This window comes from Agelaius tricolor, unplaced genomic scaffold (assembly GCF_023055355.1).
Source record: "Agelaius tricolor isolate 1412-34295 unplaced genomic scaffold, bAgeTri1.0.p SCAF_10, whole genome shotgun sequence".
NCBI lineage: Eukaryota > Metazoa > Chordata > Aves > Passeriformes > Icteridae > Agelaius > Agelaius tricolor.
Window position 1 is genome coordinate 10,700,764 of NW_027269270.1, and position 23,857 is coordinate 10,724,620.

Consider the following 23,857-nt stretch of genomic DNA (forward strand, 5'->3'; position numbering starts at 1 on the left):
TACTAATGCCTTTTCACTGAAGTATCTATTTTGAAAATTATTCCACCTAACATAACACTCTTGCCCAGATCTCACTGCAACCCACAGCCTGATCCTACAAAGATCTATCTTGTGCATAATGTGTGAAAATAAGAGTTACCAGCTTCAGTTAAATGACCAACGTACCTCATGTGAAGAGCTGTGCAGAACTTTCAAGGCATCCTAAATCTCTGGCAGGGGTCTCCAGCCCTCTCAGCCCTCTGGCAACTGCTACAGGCTGCAGAACACCTCAGCTGGTACCAACAGCATGAAAACAGCTCCATGATGAGATGAAAGTGCCTGGGGAACTTCAGCCATAAACAAGCAGCTGCCTAAGCTGAAATTCTCTGAGTTGACAAGGGACTTTTTCTTGCTTCTCCTCTCAATCCTAGGGTATGGAATCAAGATTCAGGCAATACAGCTGAAGACAATGCAGATTTGAGACAGAATCAAGTTAAGCCCTGGGATGCCTTTTTTTTCCCCTACAAAGTAGCACATGGCTGCTGTGGTTTTTATTTTTTTGTTAAAAAAAGTCATCTTACCAATTCTTATCCAGCTTGATCATGTATCATCCTCTAATATCAAATCACATCCACGGCTGAGGATGACTTTGTAGACACAAAGAAGGGAAAAACTCTACATACAAGTACATAATCATATATAGTCTTAAAGCCTTTATTTTAATGCAAAATAAACCAGGTAAAATTTATATAGCCATATGTAACAAAAGATCAAAATCTTTGACGTGGTACTAGAAAAAACCTGTCAAATTACGTGTTGAATTTCTCCCCCAAAACAATCACACATGATTTTTAAATCAGTTTCACTTAAACACACAGATATTGTCAGGATCACAAGTACCTCTCTCTCCCTCACAGTAACACAATAGTGTCTTACAAAGCCTTCTTTCCTATGCAGAGATAGTGAATAGCACTTCTGATTTTGCATGTAAGGCTTAAGGACCCTGCAGGACAACTGCGATGGGGAGCACAGGTGTGGGGCCTTTTGAAAGTGCAAAGCAGCCCCTGCTCAGAGCAGTGTCAGGATGTGGCCCTGGCAGAGCAGTCGCTAGGATTCACTCGCAGCACTAACTCTGATAAACAAATCTGTGATGGCTGGGAGCAAGAGGTAGCACAATTCATCTGTAAAAAAATTAGGCAGCATGTGAAGCTATTTCTAGATCAGGAAGCTGGAGTGAATTGGAATTCAGGACTGTATGCACTTTTTCAAGGCAAGAGCCTTTTTTTTTCTTCTCTATGCTTAGTTTCCCCCACAAAGGGCAGTTGATGATTCTTTACGCATTTGAGGGGTGCCTAGAGACTCCTGCATCATAATATATCACAGTGGTAATGTCGGCTCACAGGCCAAAATCATGGCTCACTAGTGGGTGGTCACTCAGAAAATCCACAGGCTCTTTTTTCTATCTCTTAATCTTTCAACTGCTGGGCCTGGCTGGCCCTGTGCCAGAGCCAGAAATGCAGGCTGCACACCACCAGCTCAGGAAATCAAAGCTTCAGCTTCACGTGAGTGCGGGCCTCTCTCCCTCGGTCTTGATGCCTGCTCACACACACACTTAGGGCTGCTCCCGTGGCAAACCCAGCTCTCCCTTCACACCCACTACGTCAGTGACTCTGCTGCTGGACTGGCACATTTTGGATGAGGGAGTGCGAGGCAATTACGTGTCAAGAGCATTTCAGACTCATAATTTTCCCAAACATATGGACATATGGGAAAAGAACAACTTGTTACTTAACGGCTCTTTTGGATTTTGCAAGTGTGTATTTTCAACCGTCAGTTGTAGCACCTCGTGAATTCTGCACGGTACATATTTTTCCACAATATGGTGCTAAAATCATACATTTTATACTGCAGAAAAGCTGACTATATATACTGTAGTTACACATTATACTTTTGAAAACACTGTACCTCTACCAGATATTAAATCAGGAAATGGCAATTTTCTCCCAGAACAATGGCACCAGAGATTGATGAGATGCTCTGTAATACTTTTTGGTCTTGCTCTCCCAGTTAGGTCACACTGTTTTTCCTCCTTAGCTCCTTACCTGTAGGATGCATCCATATATTACACTTACATCTTTTTTTTTTTTTTTTTTTGATTGGAAGAAGCTCTCTACTGATTTCTGCTTACTGAGCAGAAGCATCATTTAATAACCTGTTGGGTAAGGTAAGATTAACAGCTTAGAAGGTGTTTGTTTGATTTGTCTGCCTCAACTGAGTGGAGCCAATACCATCAAGGGGAGCTCTTAAGGAAAGATTCAGGTTATGAGGAGACATTGGGCAGGTCCCTCAAAGGCTATAAATAATCTAGGAGCTGTTTCCATCCAGATTTTATTTGGCCCTGGCTCATGAAATACTGTAAATAAGTTCTGTTCACTGTGCTGTGATGCCATTTGAAGGGTTAGTTGAGAGTGATTTACAAAGGCAGTAGCTTATATTCAGAGCTGTTCTTAATTGTGGCCTGGCTTGATAAAGCCACTGTCGCAAACATTAGTTTCTTTGCAGCTGGATCAAATGTATCAGGGGTTATATTTCAAGGAGGGAAAGGAAAGTATTTTAATTTGTTTTTGCTTCGATTTCAACAGGCCTTTATAACACCAGCGGCTATCCTGTGGCTGCCAAGTCCTGGCTGAGTATCCTACAGCATCTAAAGCTTTCAGAGAGAAGTACAGGGCTGTGCAGAGCACGTACATGACAGGCACAGTTTCCTTGGGGAATGTGTCTTATTTATGGAAGGTACTGAGAGACATCCAGCTTTACACCCAACACTCCCTCCAGAGGTTTTTCCCTCCTACATTACTAGGGAAGAGAGCAGAAAGAAATGGAATAAGAAGCAAAGACTCTTGCTTCATAATCAGTTGCATTCCTCTTCCTCTCTCCCTCCCACCAATGCTTCCTCCTGACTGGATTTAGAGCTGTGCCTGCCCCTGCCCCAGGGAGTCCAGCCCTCTATCTGAATCATGGAGGTGCTCCTCTGCCATGGAAAGCTGTCTCCTCTCTCCTGCTTCCCAGCCTGTGGTGGGTGGAGGCTGATGGGAATGCAAGCACTAGAGCCTGCCAGCCACTCAGACAGCTGCAAGTGCTCCTTGTGCCTGTGTTATGCCAGGCTCTAACCAGCACCATCAGTGGAGAAGAAAGTAGGCTGGGATTAAATGCTGCTTCTCGTCAGGGCCATTACCTGCTAGCAGGACATACTCCTAGCAGAAACCCTCCTGATGGTATTTAACACCTGGGGAGTGATCTATGTGATTTAATATGTTGCATACCAAATGTGTCAAAATGACATCAAAGAAATCCTTTTGCTTAATCCTTGGCCAGGTCACAGTCTTTTCCTGATGAGGAGAAGAGGCCTAGTGGTTTAGTGACACTTCCAAAAGGCAGAAGTCGAGGAATTAAGGACACTTGGAAATAACATATTTCTAGGTCACAATACTGCATGGTTTCCTCCTGACAAAATCCTTGAGACAGATCTCTAAATGCTCAGAGCCCTCCTGGGTCGGGTCGCACAGGTCCCTGTGGCTGGGGACACACATTTCTGGCTGCAGAGCAAACTCAGGCTGTTTGGGGCAAATGACTGTGCATGTACCCCACTACCCTGTCCCCCCACCATGGCTCTGCTGTGCTGCTGACACCCCTTCACCACCCACACCTTCTCTCTTCCTATGCACAGCTGCAAATAACTTCCTACAAACAGCTCTTCTCACATCTTCCTCCTGGGCTCCAGGGTCTTGAAGCCCTTCCTGTTACTTTCCTTGTCTTTTCCCTCACCCCTTGCTGTGAAAAGCGCCTTTCCCCACAGACTTCATGGCCTCTGGTTGCAGGAACTCGAGTAGTTTGGCACTTGGGGCCCGGTGCTGCCCAAGGCTGAGCTTCCCTCGTGCACGGAAGGCAGCCCCCATGAACAGGTGCCTTGTGGTGGCACTGGGCTGGCTGGGGCAGACACGCTGCTGGCAGGCACTTGGCTCCAACACCGCATGGAGTGGGCCAGGAATGGGCTGCCTTGATGGAGCCAAGGCAGCACCTGACACAGTAGCTTAATACGAATTATGGAGTCCATGCCCATAGTCACCCCCCTGGTCACTTCCTTATAGGCCAGCTCCACTGAAACCCCTCAAGCGACACTTCCTGACAGCAGCTGAGGATCTGTCCTCCAGGGTTTACATTTAAAGACTGCACACTGTATAACTAACCAACGCTCACAAGCACACACTCCCCCCTCTACAGACATGGTTCTCAGGTGGATGCCTGTCCTCTGAGAGCCTGCCCAAGCATAGGGGATAAGGCTTTTTACCCTACTCCAACTGCAGCAGGTGCAATAAGAGAAGACTCTCAATACACAGACTGCAAAAAATGAAGGCAGCAAGGTAAATGCTGCCACCACCAAAAAGACAGAGGAAGACAGAGGCCAAATCACAAATCTGGAACTGCAGCATCCTTAAAGCAGAGCTTTGGTCAGGACGTGCCTGGAATGTGGCCACCATCTCTGTGGCAGTCCCTTGTCATGATCACACACTAGATACACAAGATGCCCAGCTCTGCAAGAAGTCCGTACTGCATGCTGTGTTCTCACTTAAAAGGCTCTACAACAGCACTCTGAAGTAAACTCTGGTGACTCCGCTGCCCTTACACAGACAGCTATGTACTGTAAAGGTGTAACTGGATTCAGTAAATAGCCCTGAGGTGTATTAAGTGTTGTGTTTCATTCCCAGCAGCCACTTTCTATTTTTAAAAGGAATTAAAAAACACTCAACTGTCTGGTACCTCACATACTCAAAACACATCGTACCTCACGTGGCTTTAGTTCGCCTGTTAGAAAGCACCTAGGCTGAGCCCAGCTCAGTAAGAACGACTCCAGGTCTCGTGTGCCATTCTTACAGGCAGCTACGCTTAGGAACAACTCTACAAGAATGATGTGCCCGAGTCCAGTGTACGGCTATACAGCTGCAGTCATGGGGTTCTTGTGCCTGGGATCCTGTTGCCTGTACTGGTACTGGTCTGGGCTGGTCCCACGCTGTCGGACCATTTCGCTGTAAGCCGGTGCTCGGTGGGACTGCGGAGGGGAAGGCGGCACGTCCTGCCGGAGGGGTCCTTTATGCTGGTTTGCCATGGGCTGGGCTGGGTAATACTGAGGATACCTCAGTTCTGCCACTCTTGTGTCCGGCACACGGATGTAGTTCCCCTTGGATGGGTGGATAACAGGTTGTCCTCCGTGGTAGTAGGGAAGATCTCTCTCTTTGTACGTTACTCGTGGCCCTGTTAAATATTCTAGTGGCTCTGCAGGTCCACGCCTAAGGAGGAAAAAACATAATAAAGCACATTAAAAGGCAGTCTACTAGCCCAGTGATACATTATTGTACATACAATCTATGTTTACTTTGGGAGAGGAAATGCCACCTCAAGCATGACAAGTCCTGATGAATGAAAAGAACTTCTGAAGGATAACAAGCTTCACACCTGCGTGCTACAAAAGTCTGTAACATCCAGGACACTTGAGGAAGGGTCCAGTACACATCACAGCCCTTTTACAATGGGGGAGCACTGGAGCCCTTCAGCTTCCAAAGTCAGTCTCCTGTGATCCATTTGCCATAATGGAAACAAAGCTCCTTTAAACAATGCATATTTGACTGAATCTTATCTAGCCTGAGGATAAACAGATGAGTTGGGTCTGCAAGTCTGCAAATCCCATAAGCTTTACATGCACAAATATTCATGCTTTCCAGGCCATTTCCCACTATTCTCTCCCAATATGTCAGCCTGTAAAACTTTCCAAACACCATAGTTGGAAAAACTGGGGAAGAAACACTGGGGATGTAAGGCTACAGTACCTGTGTTTAATGGGCAAGTTGCCAACGAGGTTTCAAAAAACCTGTGATCTAAAAGGCCTGATATTACAACAGTCCTGTAACTTGTCTGCATCAGTATGGGTCTCACAAGCCCTAGTTCACGTGAAAAGCAACGTGTGAATATGTCATCCCCGAGGATGCGCCATGGAGTCCTCTCTGTAGCCTTCTGCATCTTAATTTCATGATTTTCACTAATGAAGCATTGATATTTTTTCCTATTACAACTTAACTTGTGATACTTTTGAAATGGCAAAAATAATTGTTCTCACAGACATGTCACCAGAGCATCCCCAAAAGTTCAATTTAATTAGGAATTTTTGCCAGGCTGACTGCAAATGTCTTTGCACTTTGGACAAAACCCCTCATTGACTGCACAGGAAGCTTCTCTCCAAATGAGAGCTTAGGGAAGAAGACAGAGGTTTGACCCAAAAGAGGGGCTGGAAGTTGATCAATTATATAGATCAATTACACCTGCTCTGTGTCTTTGGGACTGAACTCATCAACTGTTTAAATATTCTTTGCATAGATTATGAAAAAAAGTCATCATTTTGGTACAGCAGATCAGGTGTTCAAAATTTGTCAATGACTCTCTTGTTCACACAGAGATTTTACAAGCATGCTCCTTCTTTCTTAACCTGGGCTCCCAGACTCCGCTGGAACTTGTTTAACATGTAGTAAAACAAAACATGTGGTTTTCTGCTGCACTCGTTTAAGCCCATGGGGTAAATCACGGACATAGGCAATGAACAAACATTATCTGCCTTGAAATGAACCTACAATTCTCCTCCTGGAATAACTTAGTGCAAATGTTTCCTGTTTAAAATGGAAAGAGCAAAAGGAAGCATTCCAGGCCATGGACTTTTAGGACCCTATGCTCCCCAGAGACTTTCTGCTTTAAAAACAGAACATTATAAAAGACAGGCACTCCTAGCTTCCCCCCCCACCTCCTGGTGAGACAGTCCAGACAAAGTGCTGAAGGGCCTGAAGCCACTCTCTGAGATACCAAACCACTCTTAACCGTACGTACTGAGACAATTACCGTCACTGCTCACACACCTACACCTTACAGCAAAGCCTCATTTCCAGGGCAGGCCAAAGAGCTGCTCCACGTTTTTTTCCACATGCATGAAGGCTTGTTCACTAGTCAGTCCCATCACACTCAGCTTTAATGCCTCTGTGCACAAAAACATACTTCCAATCATAAAAGGTTCTGCTATGGTAGGAACTGCTTTGTGTCAAGCAGCACACCAAGAGGAACAAATGTCAAACCTACACCCATCACCTTTTAATAAAAGGATCATGCTCAAAATCCTGTACATTGGTTTTATAAGGTGTTCTCATCGGCAGCTATAATCAATGAAATTCTTGTGAATTACATTAAAAAAGGACTGAGCTTGGAACCTGACCCAGAATTCACTGAAAACCCAGTGGTAGCTTTTGGACAGAGCTCTAACTGTAAATTGAATTACTCTAAAAAAACAAATTCAAGATGAATTGGCACCAAAATGATGGCTGACAATGGGACTGAGCCACCAGCATGACATACTGAGCCTTCAGTACACAACTCATGCCTCAACTGACACCAGAGGCCTGCAAGATGCAGGAAAAAAGAGGGGTGCTTTGCCATCCAGCCAAAAGAACTGTTTCCAGGAAAATTCAGCCAGTCCAGTTTTAGGAATGAGTGTTACACTGCTGCCACAGAAGCTGTGACTGTGCAGAGGGTTGTGCACCCAGGCTGCTCTGGCCCAGGACAGTGCAGTGAAGATGGGCCTGGGCAATCAAAGCGTGCCAGACCTGAGAAATGGCCCCAAGCTGCCTGAACTAATGCCATCAGATCCCCACTGCTGTTCCCTCTCCTAGCGACCTAAATCCACCATCGCTTCACTTACAGCTAACACCATCTGTGGCTGAGTAGACAAGCTGCAGAGCAACGTGTGGGAAGAGCAAAATCTTTCTTTAAAAGATAGAACCCCAAGTTGCTCACTGTCAGCACCAGTTTCCTTTCTCTGAGGGCAAAACACCCATAGCTGGTATAATTCTTGAGCGTCTTGCCCAGAGTCATGACTTAGCAGCTGGAAGGACAGTTTGTACACAGAGACCTGACGGGAATCCACTTCACACAAACCTTTTAGGAAAGCCCCAGGAAGACAAGGGTATATGAGTTATTTTAGCAGCCTTGGGGATAATACAAGCAGTAATATAGCCAACAATTAGCAGAATTTTTGCCTGAGTAAAACCTTGGGAAACACTGGTAACTGTCCAAAAGGCTGACTCTGGGCAGCATGACTGAAGGAGGTTTCCCAGAAGATATCCTCATGGCTGCTCCACACTCTCCAGCTCCCTTTCCCTAGCGATCCCAGCAGGTGTTACACTCACAGGTACACAAGCTACAATGACAACACTTTTTTTCCCTTTTATGGCAAGCACAGCATGTTGAAGCCAGATTATTTCCCGAGGATTCATTCTTCCTCACCTACCACCCATGCCTGGTGAAGTTCATTCTCAGAGAGCTGCTCACACTGCAACCAACCAGCCTACAGAGTCTCCACGAACCTCTATCTGACCAGTCTTAAAAAACAGCAAAAAACTGCCCTTCCCTCCTCAAGCGTGACAAATTAACCATCAGAAAGTTAATCTTTCTAAGGTAAAAGAAACAACTGCAAATACCAAGCTCTGCCTGCAGAAATGCTGTCACCATTAGCAGTAAGTCTGGGACACTGAGGGCAGTTCCCAGCAGGAAGAGGGCAGCTCCTCTGAACCAACAACCTTCTCACTCGATAGCTCACGGTGTAAAAGTACATGCTGTTGTTTATGCTTAAAGAAATTGCCAAAACAAACCAAACCAAACACTTTCTACATGGCAGTTCCTTGTAGATGCTGTGCTTGTTTCTGCAAGAAGGAAAACAACTCCTACCTTTTCCCTCAGCAGACACTGCCACCTCTGAGGAGGTCCTAATGAAATTCTTCTCCTCTCTGTACTGTTTTTGTTGGCTTCTGATGAGTTCAGAGTTCACAGGGCCATATCACACCTCCCCAGTGACCCATGGTGTGGGGGTCAAAACAATAATCTCAAGTGGAAAATCAGTGACCCAGGGGAGTGATCAAAAATCCACAAATTGGGTCAAGCAGGTCCAGCCACTCAAAAGGACCAGGCCAGGACCGTGCCCTCTGAGAGGACATGCTGAGTAGGAGCTGCTCTGACTGTCAGCTGTTTTCCAGATTTTTGGCCATTTGTTTGACCTGGGGATGCAGTGCAATTAATGGCAGGCAGAAGGCAGGGAAGCTGACACAACATCCTGGGAAGGAACTGATCTCAGAGCTCAAAACCTGGTTTTGCTGATAGTTCAGCTCTGCTGGGTCCCACTGGAAAGTGCATTATGGATGTGGGCCTAGCTAAAAGCAGAGGCTGCTGCTGCAGGAAGCAATTGAATGAAGGGAGAGAGAAGCACCAGGCTCCACAAAGGACTGAAACTGGTGGGGTAGAGTGAAAACACTTGTCAAAAATGTCAGGAGCAAGGTCCCCGTTAAAATGGTGTCCCTTCTGCTTTGAGGAAGCAAAGTCTCATCTTCTTTCCCCTGCAGAGAAATTACACATCACATACAGGCAGTTGTGAATGTGTTTCACTTCATATGCTGGTTTGCAGCTCTACCAGTTTATCTTTTAAAACGATTCACCAGTTAACAACTGTGATCCATTTTGAGCATTAGGAGCACAAAGTAGACTTGTCCAAGAAAAGCAGGTAATTTGTGACTGATATTCAATTAATGTGTTGTTATTTTCTCTATGACAGGTAAAGCCCAAACCAGGTTTGTTTTTCTATCTCTGCTTTATTTATCTTCCAAGCACAAAAAATAGAGTATCCTCTAGCTTTACTGCAGAATTTTTAAGAGCTTCTGGGTTTATTTAAAACTGAGCCACAGGATTTGGAACACTTAGGAAAGACTTCTTTTACCCAAAATATTATTTAGTCACAGGTATTTGAAGGTTTCCTCTTTTTTTTTTTTTTAACCTCCATTTTAGTAATTCTTCAACTGTGGAAAATCTCACAGAGTAGACTGGCATAAATACCTGATGCTTCAAAAACCTAATCAGAAAAAAAAATTACATTTCAGGTTTACTGCATTTCATTGATAACCTCCATTTGCAGGTCACCTTTAACATCCTTGGAGACATGTGCTTGGGCTATCTAAAAGGAAAGGAAAGCAAAATGAAGGTCTAACTGCTCGTGCTGTGCCCCATCACGTTGGGGGTTTGGATTTCATTGTGACAAAGGGTTTTTCTTCCCTCTGTTCTATAGGGAAAGTCACAGAGGTCACCCTCTTAGTGCCTGGTAAAAAGCAAGGAAGGGAATGCTCTCTTCTTACATCACTATCTCCTCCTTGCTGCTGAGGGAGTATTTTGCAAGGGATATAATCTCACAAGAAAACCTGCCTTCTTACTTTGTTAGAGAGTACTTCTTGAAATAAACTTCAAAGACAGCCACAGACTAAGTAGCAAATGGAAAGCCCACATTTGGCTGCAGTCTCTTTCATGTCTAAGCAAGGCATACAGAGATTCTGGGTGATGGCATCAGACAACCCAGGCTGTGATTAAAGAACAGGAGAAAGCAACAAGATCCTATCTGTGTCCAAATTCTCAGTGAAGAACTCCACTGTATGCAGTGTGATTGTGTGATGTTTGTTCTCAGCCAGGAGGATCTACTTTTAAAGAAGAAAAGAGAAGCTGATGTAAGAATTAAATTATGCAAACAATCTTGAAGTATCAAATACATTACACTGTGTCTTTTTAAAGCTCTTCTCAACAAACACTAAAAACAATTAACTGAAAAGATCACGTAGTGCCTATCTCTCCAGATAAAGTATTAAAGATACTGCAGTGCTGTTTGTAGTCAGTGGCTCTAAGAACTCCTGTTGCTTAATATTCAACATGCATATAACATAAATAAATTAATGAAATTTCAAATCACTGCAGATTTCAAAGAAATCACTGAGATGCATTAAGGTGGGTCTCTGTATCTTAATAGGTGAGATAATCCTATAATAAATATTCTTTGCCCTTTCAGATCAATACTTCCCACAGCCAAATAAAGGGTTTGCATTTAAAATTCACTGGGAATCAAATTTGGTATCTTAGTGCTGGGAAGAATCTGCAGCACAAGGAAGTGCTCAGTGGCTGCTGTCTGTGAGAGAGGCTTGTACCCCACAGAAGAAGGCAGATGTCTTGCAGTGTCATACTAACCTCTAACACACCATACACACTTTATTTATGGGCTGAGCTGGTGGAGGTGCTTCCTTCTCCTGTTCTTTTATCAACAATACAAGGCTGAAAAATCAGATAACATAAACGAATACAATCCCTGGCTCTCATGTAGCACATGCCATGCAGAGAGAGCTGTTTTTAGTTTGAGGACTGTGTTTGGAATTCCTTCAGTGTCAGGTTTCCAGTTACCAGACCCTCTTCCCTGGGCCAGGCACGACTGCGGTCGGACTGGATTAGCAGAACACTCCACAATGTATATTACACAGCTCTGACTTCCACAGGCTTTGCAGACCCATAAAAATAATGATCATTTAATGACCTGCATTTCAAGGTGGGGGGGTGTGTGTGTGTGTGTGAGTGGTGGGTGTAAGAGTGGAAGAATCTCTCTACCCTTTTTAAAGAATTCCTATTTGGTTTTGGTTTGGAGAAGGACGAGTCCAGATAAGTTTGTTTGAAATTTGAGCAATACATTCCAGATGCAATGCAGACAGGCCTGATTCTCTTCTCTTGCATACACTTTTGCAAAGTCTAAAGTGGTGCTAAGTGGCCTGAATATAAGAGTTTATATGCACAGTTTCTCTCTCCCTTCAATATTACAGCTTAAAATATTTAGAAACAGTTAAAGCACCACAATCCCAGCAGGTAAGTGCAGAGAGGTGTTTATATTTCTCTAGTTGAAGTCTAGCCTTAAAGCAGCTGGAGTACTAAGTCCTTTATTGTTTGCAGAGGGCCACACCACAGAGGTGTTGGGCCCCAGCTGCTCCCTGGGCCATTTTTAGCAATTGGAGACATTCAGGTGTCACACTTGCTTTTACATCTAAGACCAAGTGTACAATTAAATTACATACCAGCTTTTCATGCAGGGGAGCAGACTGCAGAAACAATGGTAAGATAGGCAAGCAGTGTCTGACAGGTTTAAAACTTTACTGTAAGATTAGGTATGACTTCTTATGACAGCATGAACAACTTATTTTGTCTGCAAGAAAATAGATTGTTCTCAATCCCTAATGGAGCAAACTATGTCACAGATTGGTTAACATCAGAATTTAGAGTGCCATTTATTTAAACTCCCTCCCATCAGCAACCAAACCATAAGACAGTGTTGCTGCTTTGCTCCAGCATTAGTTTATTTTCCACAGCAAATCTCGGACCAGTTTCTGATAATCTCATCCTGCAGGCAAAGCTCCCCTTTCTCTCCTTCCCTAAATCCAACCTACAGATATAGGAACTGTGACAACCAGGATTAAAACCCTGAAATCAACAAAAACAAAACTTGAAATGGTGCTGGTGCTCTATAAATGCCTAAAAAGCATTCACAACAACTAGTGCAATAATCCTTCCTACTCAATTCCTCACTTATTTTGTTCATATGCTCTCAGGCATGGTACATCTCTTCTACCAGAAGGCATAAAATAAAGTAGCACCTATTGAACAAGACATTGCTATTCTGTGATCTCCTCAAGCTTAAAGGGATCTTAAGTAGATTGGTACTTTAAGTAGCGAGTCATTACAACATGTGTCATTTCAGATGTTCCTCATTATTCAGCACAACATAATGCCGTGTGAGTCATTAACCTCTGGGCACTGGTAACCCACTCTCAATGCTAAGCAGTCATGCTTGTTGCTCAGGAACCCCCATGCTCTGCTGGGGAGAGACCTGGTTGAGATTTCAAGGTCCCTTTGGTCTTTTGTTTTGCAGATCAGTGGGGACCAAAAGCTCTTCCTATAGACTAAAAGAGTTCTTGGCCTTTGGTCTTCTGAGTCACATTTCTGAGGAGATGCTGACCAAGTTACTTTGGAGGGGAGAAAACTTCTTTTTAAAGGACATATGCTTCTTAAGCCAGCAAGAGAAGCAACTGTTTAGGCTTCTCAGTTGAATTTTGCATTTAAATGCAAATTCAAACTAATAAAAAAAGTACTGCCACTACTGGAGCAAGATGCTGAAGTGAAAACTGTGCTATGGTAATACTTGCCCTGTCTTACCGTGTAGCAACTCCCAACAGATAGGGGGACCCTGCTCCCCCTGCCCTGAGAACAGGCAGCTGCCTTCCTCAAGAGCAGGCAGTCTGGGAGAGGGCAGCAAGATGCAGAGGTGAGACTCCAACACGAGCTTCAGTGCAGCAGCAGCACAAAAGGCAGAAATACCACCCGGACCCCTTTGCCTCATCCTGACCCTTCTAGAGGTCTCTGCTTTTTTGAAGGCTAACAGAGTAGAAATTAAGGAGTCTGTGGTGGTTTAGGAGCTTTTAATTTGATTTAAAAGAAATTCTGTTGCCATAGTCAAAATTGTTTTTCAGAAGGAATTGATCACACTCCAGAAGAGCTCCTCCCCAGCAGGGAAACCTCTGCCCTTTGCCTGCCCATTCAGAGCACAACTGCTATCCATGCTGGTTTTGTGGAGTGCTTTCAGAAATGCATAAACCCAAATTCTACCCTGTTCTCATTTTTCATTCAAAATGAATTTAAAGCATGGTGATCATTCAGCTGTACTATTCAAATGATTTTCAACTAATAACAGAAATCATTAAAAGAATCTTCCTAAGTAATAATAACCTGGGCCCAGGTCTTTACTATTCAGCCACTGGGACCTTAACATGATGTCTGATCTTTAGTGGGCTAGTAAAAATCTGTAAGAAGTGGTTATTAATGTTATTACCAAGCTTTTAGGCTTTTTTTTCCTCTTAGTGCATTTCTCATTTAAATTAAAGCACTCCTTGCAGCACTTTCTCCCATTGCCATGATGAAGCATGGCTGTCAATTCTGCCTCCAATGGCACAAACTGGGTAGTAAAACCATGCTTCAGTAAAAAAGGAATATGTAGCTGGTTATTTTTTCCTTCAATGTTTCTTTCAGGTCCAGACATTCTGTTAAACTCACTGTGACATATCATTCTTTTTTTTTTTCCCTTTGTAACAAAGGCAAAGCTCAAGACCCAGAGAAGAAGGATGGCTGTTTGGGGGGGGGGGGGGCAAGAGGGACCTTAAAAACAAGCAGCTCTTATTTCTTTCTTCAGGCAGTATTTCAGTCCCCATTGTTTCCCTACTGCTCATGTACTGATTTTCTCCTAAACAGCACAAACATCCTGTAAGTACATCCTCCCCCCCAATATTTTCTTTTGTTAGAACCTTTCATTTCTATACAGGCATTAGATTATACATTTCCTGGCTTGCCGCACTCCATTAACACTCTGGTAACCACCCATTTTCCAGCTAGCCATTAAACACCACCTTTCATAATTGAGATTTAAAGGCTCGGGGTATGATAAACAGCTGAAGTTATAACTTTACAGCTGCCTCTATAGAAGTGTGTAAATCTCCAGATTTGGATAGGCAAATCAGTTAATTAGACTTGCATTAAGCCACAAACTTTGCGGGTGCTCTGACAGCAGATGTCCTGAAGTTGTGCTTTAAATAACAAGGGTCAAACCCTCAATCCCGGGGGCTGGGACAGACGGAAACGTCCCACCCGGTGCCCAGGGAGCGGTAGCGCTGAGCGCAGCTGCTGTGACTCGCAGCCGGCCCCAGCGCCCATTCCAGCTGTGTTTGTGCTGGCTCCTTCCTGCAGAGCTCCTGCACTTACACCAGCAGCAGCAACTCCCGGCTGGACCCGCTCTACCTGCTGCCTCTGCTGGAGGCAGCCCTGGGCTTATCACCCCACCTTTTCTGCCTGTCAGCCCACAGGCTGCTCTCAAAGCAGGACCCACGAGTTCTGGGACTGAGCAGAGCTTCCCCCTGCCCCTACCTGCGGCTGAGGACACTTCACTTGCATGACCCTGAGTCACTGCTGGCCAGTAAAAGTTCAGAACTGGTGACATTTGGAGCTGCAGCCACCGGTCTCTTTAGGGGCATGGGCAGTAAGAGGTTAATCTTCGGTCGTGAGGCCCAAGGGCCTGTGCTCCACCTCTGGAGTTATCTCTAGGTTGCTGCATTTAAAAATACTGTATGTAATTAACTGTTATCAGGTTGTTAAGCAGCGTGCTGAAGTGTGAACTTATCATTCAATTGTTTCCTTTATTTACGAAGCCCTGCCATTCTCTTAGGCAGCAGCCTGGGACAGGCTGTTGACTTGCTCAGATGAGGAGGGTTTGGCACGCCAGATCCTGGGAGCAGAAGCAGATTCTGGAGAAGTGAGACACAGACGAGAATCTGCAAACACCCCTTCAAGATGTCCTGTAGAACAGCTGTGCTTGAAAGAGACACGCACACATGGCACCACTGCCAAATACATCACTCTGAGGTTGCTTTGAGACCTGAACCACTGAGTATGGAGGAAACACACAATATAGCTCCCAACTGCTTTACGGGCACAGGTGGAGTTTTTACTCATGTACATGCTATTAGCTGTAATGCCTATAGATATACACAAATATGTTCCATTCCCACATGAAAACAATATAACTGCTGACTTTCATACACATCTGAGCTCAGTTCTTCCCTATTTAATTTGCTGGACATTGTTTCCTTAAGCAAATCTGGAAGTCAGAGGTCATCATGTTAGACCACAAGATGGAGGTGGGTGGACAGGACAACAGCACAAGATGCCACAGCCCCTGCTGTCCTCTCTGCCTCCTTCAGCAAAGCCTAGGCTTGGATTCCTAGAACCCATCACATTTTTTACCACTATCCCCTCCTGGCCTGGCTACTGTTTTCTTCACTTTCCATGCCTGCAGCACCAGCCCTGGCAGCACCAGCCAGGTGTCCCAAATGACATGAGACATCATTAGATCTGTGTGATTTTCTTCCATGCATTCCTGGCCTGGGGCAGCACCATGCACCCACAGCAGGATTTACTTGCATGGTCCCTGGGCACGCAGCATCCTTTGCTCTTTAGGAACTGGTACAACCACAAATGTTGCTGATTGGTGCAATCCTACATGCATCCTCCCCAACACTTCCAATAAATGAGATGTGCAGCTTCTAAACAAACTTCTGTGCCATCTGCACACTGTGCTGCATGACAGACAACAAGATAAATTTTGCAACAGCAAAGACCTTAGAGCAAAACAACCTTTTAGAGAGAGCAAGTACAGGCTGTTGTAACAGTTCTATCAGCTTAGTCATGTATCTAGAACAGAAAACATCAGGATCCTGAAGCTGAAAGAGGAGCGCACAGCTTTAAAAAATGCTTTAAAGACACACCAAAACACTGCATCCTTGGCAAAGAGATGTCAATAGCTGGGAGTTAGTGATACCTGAGAGAGGTGACAGCATAGCACTTGGAATGCAGGGTAGAGGCAAGCCAGCATTGAGACAGAGAGAGGTTTTGGACAGCACTACCTGGTATAGACTTCAATTTATTTTGAAAGGACACATACATCATGTATCAAAGATCTGCAACAAAGTCTTACATGCAGGACTCTATGGAGGCAGCAGCTTCAGCTGACATTACAAGGAACAAGCACCACAATCATAAGAGGCATCCCCACCCCCCCAGGAAGGCTGCTGTGTGCCATCAGTGAGAAACAGAGAAGCAATAGTGCTTCCGGATATGAACCTGGTAAGAACCTGGCCAAGATTCTAGACAGCATGTCTCAATTTAGCTGGGAGAAAAAAAAAATAAATAAAACCACCCTCTAACTTGAAACAATCTTTTACATAATGAATCAATCAATTATCTTTGCTCTAGTATGTTCAAATCAAGGGAATCATCATTGAAAATAACAACCAATTTATATAGCTCATTTAAAGCCACAGTAAGCTAGGCTGCTGATTCACTAATGAACAATAAAGGTCACTACTATAATATCTCTCCAAGTACTTTCAGATTGTGTGGTGTGATAGACTTGAAGTGGCAAGTTCATAAAAAATCCATCAAGATACTTTGCAGGGGGAAGTAAAGACGGAAAAACATCTGTGCTTTGCCTGGATACCAGACTGAGAAAAGGGAATAACTTCAATGCAATGAAGAACTTTGTGCCCCAGAGTCATCCAGCCCCAGCTAAAGCCTCTGGATGTCAATGGATGCATTTCAATGATCTTTGGATTGAGCTTTTGTATAGAATGGTATCTGCAAGGGGAGGAAAGGGCAGGGAGAGAATGAAACATCTGTATCCTGGAATGAAATCAGGAAGTTAAGGCTTGACAGCCTTAGACAGCAAATAAATTGTACCTTGGGTACTAAACGTAGGTTGCTGAAATGCCTCACTTCAAGTGGAAACATTCCTTTTCAGTTGTGTCTTTCAGGTATTCAGAGAAAAGCCTGACCAGAATGCTGCTAATTTGTTTTACTTTTTCAGTGCCCATGATCTAGAAAATGGTACATACCTGCAATTGCGAAGAAAGAAGATATTCTGCCAAGATGAACAACACACCTCTGCTCTGTGGATGTTAGATCCATGATCATTAACAGTGTGGCAACTGGGGCAATGTAGTGGAGTGTGCCCTAATCTGCAACATCACGTGTGGGACTATTACCAGAACCAGATGTTTCAGAGGAAGCTGCAATTCGTGGAAAATTAATAGTTTGCAAAGGTCTTACAGCATAAAAGAACCTCACCCTTCCTCCTCAGATGTTAACTCAAACAAAAGCAACTGTTGGTCTAAGCTTGGGTTTGCAGAAAGGTGAAGGTTTCAGAAACACAAAACACTTCATGACATTTCTATACTTGCAGATGTTGATATTAAAAACCCCCAAACATGATAATATTTAACCTTCACAGACCTACTATTTGAAGCCTATAGGAAAAAAGCACAATGGAGTAGAGAGAGCCTGTGGTGAGTTGAGAAAGATGTCTTTTCCAAATCCCAATGTTAAATCTTTAATGCTGACTTGGATTCCTCTTGAAAAAAAAAAAAAGAAAAAAAAAAGATGTGTAATTCTACTGCCAGTAAAATAGGATTTTCTTTAAAAGAACTTTGCAACATTTCAAAGGCCCCCCTTTTTAATGAACAAAAAGTAAAAGAGAGAAACATCATATTATATCAAGCAGCTACAATATAACCTATTACTCAAGAACATCATAACAATTTCTAAATCAGAAAAGCACAAAGTAGCAATGTCATTTTGAGGATGCAAAATCATCTCTGTATACTATAAGTCCCTTGAAAAACTTATAAAACTTGTGGTATAAACTAGCACAACTGAAAATGAAATATCTAAGGAGGAAAAGACCAGGGTTAAGGGTTCTGTATTGATTTTTTCCCCCTCACATTGGGATTAAAGCGATTTCAGCTGGGACCCAGAATTACAGATGTAATTATAATTTCCATTTATATTTTTAGACTGTGTACAAAGAAGTGTAATAATGGACAGCTGAACATCTTCCATTGTTCATTAAAAATGAAATGTTTCTGATGAAATCTCTGTAAGACCAAGTACCACTGCAGCAATCTCTCAGTAACAGATCTTGCTTCAGATGTTTGGTGAGGAGAGACGAGGGAGAGTTGCCACCCCCTCATACAAAGAAATCAAACCAAAATGACATTAGGTTGTTATTCCCCTCAATAATACTAAAGAGATTTCACGTTAAGATTAGTAACAAGTCTTTTCAAAGAAAAAGTCAAATTATCATTAAATAACCTTTGCTGACATTATTTACAGAGTAGGTAACACAAAGCATTGCATTAAGGAGGCATTATTTAAACCACATAAGGTGTAAGGAGTGAAAAAGAGGAATTTCTCCAAGTACCACTGCCTGTCTGCCATCCTTCTTTCATCCTTTACAATGTCCATTTAAGCCCAGGTTTCCTGGAGCTTTCTGATAGCAAATAACTGCTATTGAAAAGCCAATTGTATTCAAGGTAAAGCAGGTGCTTAAGTGCTCTGATGGATCTGGGCCTAAAAATTCAAGTTGTAAACCCCAACTCAATTTCAAATGACTAATTGAATTTGCCTTTCTTTTTTTTTTTTCTAATTCCCTTTTGTTTTAAACCGATCTGCTCTGTGCTTTCTGCCACAAAGCGGGGTGCAGTCAGTACCACAGCACAGCCCGTCCCACCACGCTGCTCCCTCTTGCCATTCCAGAGGGGCATCCATACAGAAACACTCAAAAATGCTCAAATCCAGCACTGGCATGTTCAGGCAGCCTAAATTCAGTCTAATTCCCAAGTCAGTGAGAAACCCAGATGCCTTCAGAGACCTGTACAAAGCTAATTAGAAGACTACCAGAAGTCTACACACAGCGAAGTCACATGGGTTTTCTGAGCACGGCTACTGGGATCCTCAAAGCTTTTAACTGATTCTGGAAATCTTTAATCGCTGAATGTACAGCTGTAAAGTGTGTTTGCTGTTTGAGCATCTTTGGAGGAAGGACTGTTAGCATCCTTTTTCCTACATGCTTTGTCCCAGCTATTGTGCTGGCTGGTTGAATTCAGTTCAAGACCATATCACTATTATCTCCTTAAAAAAGCAAAACAAGGGGAGAAACTGTGGCCATACCATGCTTCTAAAAATACGTTCTTTCTATACTGAAGACAAGTCAGTTCTCAGTAAACAAACATGCCTTTTCTTTAAAGCATAGGATCTCAGATTGAACAAAAACTCATAGCAAAAATGTTAAATGAGGGTCCAAAACCTGGAGACACACGGGTATATATATAGCAGTGCACTAACTAGCCCCTAGATCCAAGCAAAAATCCAGTCACATGAATTTTCACTGTGAAATCATCCTGAGATTGGTTTTTCTTGCCAGATTTTGCCATGATCTATGACAGACTGCTCTCAAAGCATCTCCCTTCACCTGTAAAACAAGAGCTATTTTTCTTCCTTAAATGAAGGAAAGTGCCAGCTACTCAATATCCAAGGACCCCTGTTGGCTTGGGGTTTTACTTGATAACCTGGGCTGGGTTTTGTTCGCACATTTCCTGCCCTCTGGATGGAACTCTGACTGCCAATTTCCAAGGCACTGTCTCAGACTATCTAGTGCACAGATCCAATCTCCTTGCTGAATTACATCTGGGGTGGAACAAAAATGGCAGATAATTCACTTTCTATTACAGTTAACACTCTCCTCCACTTGCTTCCCACGTATGTTATACAGTAGATGTGTTTGCATGTTCTGCTCTATTTTTTCAGCTGTTGCAAGCACATAAGCTATCAATTACACTCTATGCAGAGAGAAGATAGTGATTTGAGGAACGGCTTCCCGTTTATATAACTCCTCACCTCATCACTGCTCAAACATTTAAATGAATGCTTTTGGGCAAGAGGCCTGAAGTAGAGAGATTCCTTGGGTGCTCTCTCCCCTGCCATTTCCCCCCTCATTGAATGGTTAATCAGAGCAGCATAATTTTTTAAAACTAATATTTATTCAAACAGCTGCAGGATCCCATCTGCTCACACAGAACAGAGGACAGAAGCAGCGGAGGCCACAGCAATACCAGGCAGAAGCCAGCAGAAGTTGTGTCAATATCTCTATATCCAGCCTAAGTTATGTTTGGCAGACAAAGATTTCGAGTACAGTAAAGACATTACCATTACCCTAAAGATGTGGTTAAGTTTTTAGCATATGCATGATGGTATTTAATATATTTTCAAAATAAAGCTTGCTGAAAGTCTGACTAGTGGCCTATGTGTTATTTAAGACCAACCACACGCCTACAAAGCTCTGCCACTGTGTTTCTGGCATATCCATGACATGCTCAATAGCTCATGCATATTTTTCCAAATAAGCATCCACAAAAGAACAGTATCACTGTGCATCTTATGCTTTGTTTATGCCATATTTGAAAGAACTGTTCCAGCAGAAAATTTTGCACAGGTGCTAAATGACAAAATCAGTGCTAATTTACATAACTATTAAATGCTAGAACAATGCAATCTTTTCCAAGCCTGGAAATGAGGGTAAAGATTCTTAAGAAAGCAGGAATTAATCTTCTCTAACAGGGTAGAATAGGAATTTTAGCTCTATGCTTGCTCTTAACAAAGTTACTGTTCCATAACCACTAGTGATCTGAATGTTTGCAATTCTTCAACAACCTTGAATCACATTCATTTTTAAGGACTACTTTTATTTCACTTATATCTGTGATAAGATTGGATGGGCTGAAGAACCCATAGAGCAGGAAAAGATGAATTTCTTTTGCTAGGATATCCAAAATCTGGAGAAAAACTGCTAACATTGGTGGGCAGAATTCCGGGGGAAAACAACAAGTAACCTAATCAGAGTTTGTCAAATTACTACCAGATTGACCCAGACAGCAAAGAAATCAAAAAGTATGCTTCAACAGTGGTTGCATTTCAGCCTAAACTGACTGCAATCATTAGGAACACATCCATGGATTGCAGTGGTTCTGGACCAGGCTCATACCAGCTTCTAGTAGTAAATTTCTGGCTGTTCTCAAGCTGGATCAAGGCATCCAAAGCATGACTTTCTAAAGCATCATACTTGAAGAGCAACAAAAAAGCCTTTGGTGAATATGAGCAAAGGCATTTGGACAAAGCCCTCTAAAATTGAGCATTTTCTCCTGATATATTTAAGACTTCTGTGAAGAGAAATTAAATATGTCACCTACTTATGAAATGGAAGCAGTTTGGCTGCCAATTGTCTGAACTGTGTTGAAACAGCTGCTCTAGCAACTGTTTTTACTATTAAATTCTTCAGCAACTCTCTTAATCCCAAATTAGATACCTCTTTCCTTTAATCACCAGTTTATATAAAAGCTCTCTCCTCACAAGGCAGGGTTTCAGCAAGGATAACAAACAAGGGCAGGTCTGCTCAGCGCGCTGCCCTTGTGTTTCTGCACTCCTCACATCTCCCCCACCCTGCTTCTCATTTCTTGGTGGGTGGCACACGGAGTGCTCACGACTCCGTCCCCTACATGTTTGTAAAAGAACACAGAACTAGATTTGAGGTCTTAGGATTTCACAGCTTGTGATTATTTGCAGCATGCAATTAAGACTGTCCACATACAATCCACTTTCCTACTTCATCATAATCTTTCCTCTCTCCTAAACATGCACATAAGAATACCTGTAACTGACTCTCTTTAAATGGCATGCTTATTAGAAGCTTGAAACTTGCCATTGTGACAACACACTGTCATGCAGGGCTGTGATTCTGGTGTGGGGTTTTTCTGGTTGTTCTTTTTTTATTTTCTTTTTCTTTTTTTCTGAGTCTGCCATGCAAAGCAAAGACTGGATGGAGACAAAGGAATTGAGACCTAGCATGGAGAACTAAGTGCAGTCTGCCTCTGAGCAAAGGGTGCCACCGCAAAGCTGCCGTTTGCTCACAGGAACATAGCTGAGCAACGACACAGCATACAGGAGGTTCACACACAAAAATGAGAGCTGCAGGAAGCTTGCTCAAAAATTCCTAACCCAACATCCTCAAAAATAATACATATTTACACCTGATACTGTTGGCTTCCTAATTTTTCCTTTGTTAGGTGTTTTTAAAGCACGTTTGCTGACAGCCATCTTTCAGCTACACCTCCGGACGTGTTTATCAAGGGAAAGCCGAAGCCAAGAACTGCAGCAGAGTTGTCTTATTTCACAATGCTCTTTCTCACCTTTGCAGCCTAGAGCCCACACTTTTTGATGAGTTCTGAATTACAACTCAGCATAAGCAGCAACATTTTTATTCCAAATATCCATACCTACAAAGCAGCCAGCTGAGCTTCCCAGTCTGCTGGTCTCCTGAGCCATTTCAATATCCATCTAACAATGCAATGGATGTATTTGCATTTTGGAGCACACATCTTATTCCCCAGGTTTCACTCAGCACATCACTCTGTTGATGCATTCTATGGGATATATGCTTTTGGTTTTTAATTTAATCTTCTTCCTAATTTGCATTCACTTATCTTTTTTCCACAGATCCTTCATCTCAACATAACCATTTTGTACTGACACTTTTTTTTCTTTCATTAATATTTTGTTCCCTAACATTTGTTTTGTTCTTTTACTCACTGGAGGCATAGTTAATACAGCTTTCTTTTCTGAGGCAATGTCTCCAAGACTTCATTAAATTTTATAATATTAATTCAAGCCCTTTTGTTCAAATGCAATATTTTCCTCTATCTCCCATATTTTTAAGCATAATTTGGTGCTCTTAGTTTGAGTGGGAGGTCCTTATGCCTGATTATACACTAAAATTCATACCAGATCCATGTTTTCTGTAAATGTGACACTCGAAAGTATTTTTATTTAGTCGGCATAGTATCTCCTTGCAAAAAGGCTGGCTGCTTAGTTTCAAAATATTAATTGACTTTTAAACTATTCCATATTGCATTAACTGGCTTTTTGCTATGAGGAGTTGACTGACTTATTAAGAAAATTGACAAAACCCATCCCTGTCTGCCTCCTTCTACACTTCCAAAGTATTCTTCTGAGACATCTGGCTTTTAGTGTTTTTTTTCAAGCTATGTCCCAGTTGTTACAGACATTTTCTTTAGTCAATTTTCTTTAGTTATTCCCATGGAAATTATAGAGGTGGCCTGCCAGCTGCAATCCATGATTTGATGTCACGAACCTTGACCTTTCTGACTTTCTAAAGTATACTTTTTCATTATTTAGACTTAATTTGGCTTGGATGGAGGCATCATGTTCATTTCAAGTGATATTTCTATTTTATTAGAAAGCTGGAGGTATGTTTTACAACTAAATCTCCTTCCTTTTCTATTCACCACAGAGATTTCTGAAATTGTGATCCTGTTTACAAATTTCTTTCCTCCTTTCAGTCAAGTCTTTAAAGACACATGACTATTTTTTGAAAGGTCTGTAGTACACTGACCCTTTTCCTACCTGCTCTGCCTTTTAATGCCTGAGATTCTCCCTGTAG

At 42.8% G+C, this 23,857-nt stretch overlaps 1 protein-coding gene across 3 annotated transcripts in view; it reads right to left on the reverse strand.

The window, feature by feature from the left end:
* Positions 1-677: 677 nt before the first annotated feature.
* PARD3B (par-3 family cell polarity regulator beta) overlaps positions 678-23,857 on the reverse strand; it is a 392,403-nt gene continuing 369,223 nt past the window's right edge. For all 3 annotated transcript variants that reach the window (XM_071434745.1, XM_071434744.1, XM_071434743.1), the window contains one exon: positions 678-5,324. In XM_071434745.1, coding sequence (XP_071290846.1) covers positions 4,970-5,324 — 355 coding nt within the window. In that variant the 3' untranslated portion in view covers positions 678-4,969. The remainder of the gene's footprint in view (positions 5,325-23,857) is intronic.